This window comes from Frankliniella occidentalis, unplaced genomic scaffold (genome assembly GCF_000697945.3).
Source record: "Frankliniella occidentalis isolate FOCC.00 unplaced genomic scaffold, Focc_3.1 Scaffold3125, whole genome shotgun sequence".
NCBI classification, from domain to species: Eukaryota; Metazoa; Arthropoda; class Insecta; order Thysanoptera; family Thripidae; genus Frankliniella; species Frankliniella occidentalis.
Window position 1 is genome coordinate 1 of NW_026270192.1, and position 3627 is coordinate 3627.

General features: G+C 56.7%; 1 protein-coding gene across 1 annotated transcript in view; it reads right to left on the reverse strand.

Annotated features, from left to right (window-relative positions):
• Positions 1-3540: 3540 nt before the first annotated feature.
• The window catches only part of LOC113201851 (radical S-adenosyl methionine domain-containing protein 2-like), a 1211-nt gene continuing 1124 nt past the window's right edge, over positions 3541-3627 (reverse strand). Inside the window, exon 4 of the mRNA XM_052276490.1 lies at positions 3541-3606. Within this exon, the coding sequence (XP_052132450.1) occupies positions 3541-3606 (66 nt within the window). The remainder of the gene's footprint in view (positions 3607-3627) is intronic.

Consider the following 3627-nt stretch of genomic DNA (forward strand, 5'->3'; position numbering starts at 1 on the left):
GGGGGGCAGGGGCGGGACGCAGCCGCCTCACATGCTCCCGCCACCATACCATGGGAATCGCCCAGCAGCATGCATGTCTGTCGTGTGTGTGTGGTATAGGTGTATGCGTGTGTTGTTGCTGCTGCCGCTGCTGCTGCTGGCTGCTGGCTGGTGGTGGTGTTCATGCTGCTGCCGCCGTCGCCTACCTGGGCGGGTGCGTGACGCGGCCAGGGACAGAGGGGGGCATTGAGCAGCAATCTCGTGCATTTCTCTATGATGTGACCCCGCGGCGGCCGCTGTCCACCGCGAGGTCCACCTTCGCTCACACACGCAGCGCGCGCACAAACAGTCTCTGCTCGTGACTGGACTCGCGAAACTATTCCATCGTTCTCCAAAGCATCCCAAGCCCAAGCCCCTACGAGCGGCACAGAATGCGAAGGACGTTTTGCCATTTAGACGGCTTCCACGCCGCCACGCCTCGGAGGCGAGTACAAGTAGTGCGTGGCCACACTGTGGACCGCGGCTATGGACACCACCACCCGTTTTCCTTGACGCACTTCCCGTGCCGACAGTGACACTGACACTAACCGGGTTGGTGGTGGTAGCACCCACCACCACTCGCTCCTGGGAATTTTGAAGTCCGATTCTTTTTACAGAAAAAATGGAAACTTTTCCAGACAAAACGAACTATCCCAAACAATAATAAATTATTTTTTTGAGTTCTTGATAAAATTCCCGAGAAGATGATTTTTTGGAGGTATTAAAATCCTTACTCGCTCCGCTCCGCCGCGATGGTCCTTCATATATGCAGTGGCGTGCAGGAGGAGCCAAGGGCGCGTGTCTCTCGCGTGATCCTGGTCGGCCGCCCCGCGCTGCACCTCACTCCAGCCCAGCGATACCAACAAGGCGTCGGAAAATAAACCTCGGTTCTCGGCCACCTCCTGCAGGATCCTCATGTTTCGTTTGAATAGGTCGAAGGTCGTGGCCGGGGCCCGCCCCTCTATGGAACCGACTGCCGTGACCAGAGTGTGGTCACGACGTGTTCTGGGCGCGTGATAACATCTATCGTTCACTCAAGCATAATTCGACGGAGATCTTCCGCATGTTTGTCTCGTCGCAAACCGGCCTGCGACAGTTATGCTCGGACCATCCTTTTATCGGAGCTGTCTGCCAGCATGCTCCGTTGTCCTGCGGCCTGCTGCGGGTGACTCGCCCCGGATCTGGAAATTCCCCCCATGGCGGGCCGATTCCAGTCCTACGCCCCCTCCCCTCCTCCTTCTTCCCGTACTCCTGCATTCCAGGCAGCAGAGCTCGCGCCTCCTCCAGGTTCCCTTCCATTGCCAACTCCCGACCCGATAACCATCAAAAACATTTGGGACAATTAAGCGCCGTTTTGCAAAGCCGTGACGCGCGGGGAAAGATAAGAACGTTGGGAGTTGGCGAGTGAGTCACTTTCCCCCGAAGTACTAGTTGTTTGTTGCCGTCGGGAAATTGGCGCGCATCAAAGGCGCGTCTCCGCAGCACGCCACGCGACGCCACGCCTGCCAGCGAATCACTTACGGGCTGTTATTATTTTCGAGTCACAATGAATCACAATGGGGAATGCTCATTTCTCATTCATGAACATCGATGCGAAAAAATAGCAGGGGGGGGGGGGGCTTAATTTGCGAAAGAGGTCGAACCGGAAGCAAGGCGAGAGGGAGGGACGAGGGGAACGGGGAGTGGAGCGGCGCCTTATTGCTAAAAATCTCTCTCTGCCCCGCCGTCCTGATTAGCTGAGCCACCGTCCTGAGGAGACGCCCGTCCTTCTAGAGTAATTCATGGTCATGCGCGAGTGAGATGCAGGGGGGTGGGGGTGGGGAGAGCCGGGGTCATTGAATCCCCAGCACGATCCCCGAACACACTGAACGGGCAGCCGGTGTGTGGGAGAGCGAGAGCAGCGACAGCCACCGCAGCGAGGCATACGACGGCCCTATGGCTGCGCTGCGCTGCACGGGCCAACGGGCCGTGTGACACACCGCTATGAGCAAAGCGGGGAACAAATGCGCGCGCTCACACACATACACATACATCGGTCCAACTGCGGAGAGTTTTAATTAACCATGCCTCTCTGATTTGTGTGCGACAGAAGTACGGGGCGCTGCTGGTGCTGCTGGTGGTGTCGGCGGGCGCCCAGGTGGACGTTCAGTTCCCCTTCGGCCACGTCAACGTCAACAAGGGCCCCGGGGGCACGACGGTCGACGTGCAGCACCCGGCGGGCCGCGTCAACGTCAACAAGACCCCCTCGGGCACGGCGGTCGACGTGGTCCACCCGGCGGGCACCGTCAAAGTCGACAAGGGCGGCGCCGGCGGCACCGTCGTGGACGTGCAGCACCCCGCGGGCAAGGTCCACGTCGGCGGCGAGAGCGGCAGGGCGGGGTCGTCCTCGTCCGGCACCTCCTCGTCGTCTAACGGCGCGCCGGACTTCGTCGCCATCCTCAGGTCCATCCTGAATAACCTGGGGGCCCCCGCGGCCAACGCCCAGCAGCGGTCCGCCGTCGCGAGCGCCTCTAGCACCAGCACCGGCGGCTCGAAGGACGTCAACGTCAACTACCCCGGCGGCCTGGTCAACGTGCGGAAGGCGGCCGCGGACGGCCGCAAGCAGGTGGACGTCAAGTACCCGGGCGGCTCCGTCAACGTGGGCAACAACGGCAACAACGTGGACGTGGCCTTCCCCGGCGGCTACGTCAAGCTGGACCCCAAGGAGCCCGGCCAGCGTAGGACTGGCGTCGTGGTCTTCCCCTTCGGCTCCGTGCGCTTCGGTTAACCTGGGCGTCAAGCTTAGAATCTTGCGAGAACTGTGTCTGTGATCTCAACGATGGATTATTGAGTGGGGCCGGAGTGAATATCAATGAGGCGTTTCTTGAGACGATGGTACAAACACTAAGTTCCGTCACAACCACGTCCGTCAGGTAGAATCGGTCCTGCACTCTACTACTGTTGTCGTCTCCTCTGCGGTGGGCGGAGGTGGGTCGTTAAGTCTGTCAGCCGGAATCATCATTTGGGCGACAATCGGCGAAACGAAATGGGCGTTAAAGCAAATCGCACCGCCCAGCTTTACGAGTGTGAGTAGCATGCGCCTAGCGTAGCGTGAAGGTTGGCGCCTGGTCTTTCCCCAACGCCCTGCAGTCAAACTTATTATTTCACCCACATTATTTTAAGATTAATCAATGTGATTTATTGTATTATTACACGTGGATTGGGGTGTTACTCATTTCATTTCACTTTAAATCAAATTTGCATTGTCGCTCATTCGTGCCATGCCACCTTGACTTGTTCATTTATACTCCAATGCAATAATGTGACTTGTGTCTTATGTACTAAACGGACCCGCGAGGCCACTCCGATAATATGAAAAACTTTCTCTCAACGAATGACTCGCAGAATTTCAGAGAGGTTCTCGACCTTGACCGATGGATCTACTCAGTCCCCACATGATGGGATAATTAGTCGGGAGGAGAGAGATCGGAGATATTTCCATTTCGTTTTTTCTCGTTTATTTTTGGTACAGACAAAAATATGTCAACATACTGTTAAACATGATTGAATGAAAGTATACCTACTTATAGGTATTAATAAAGAATGTACCTAGTAGTATAGATAGTAATA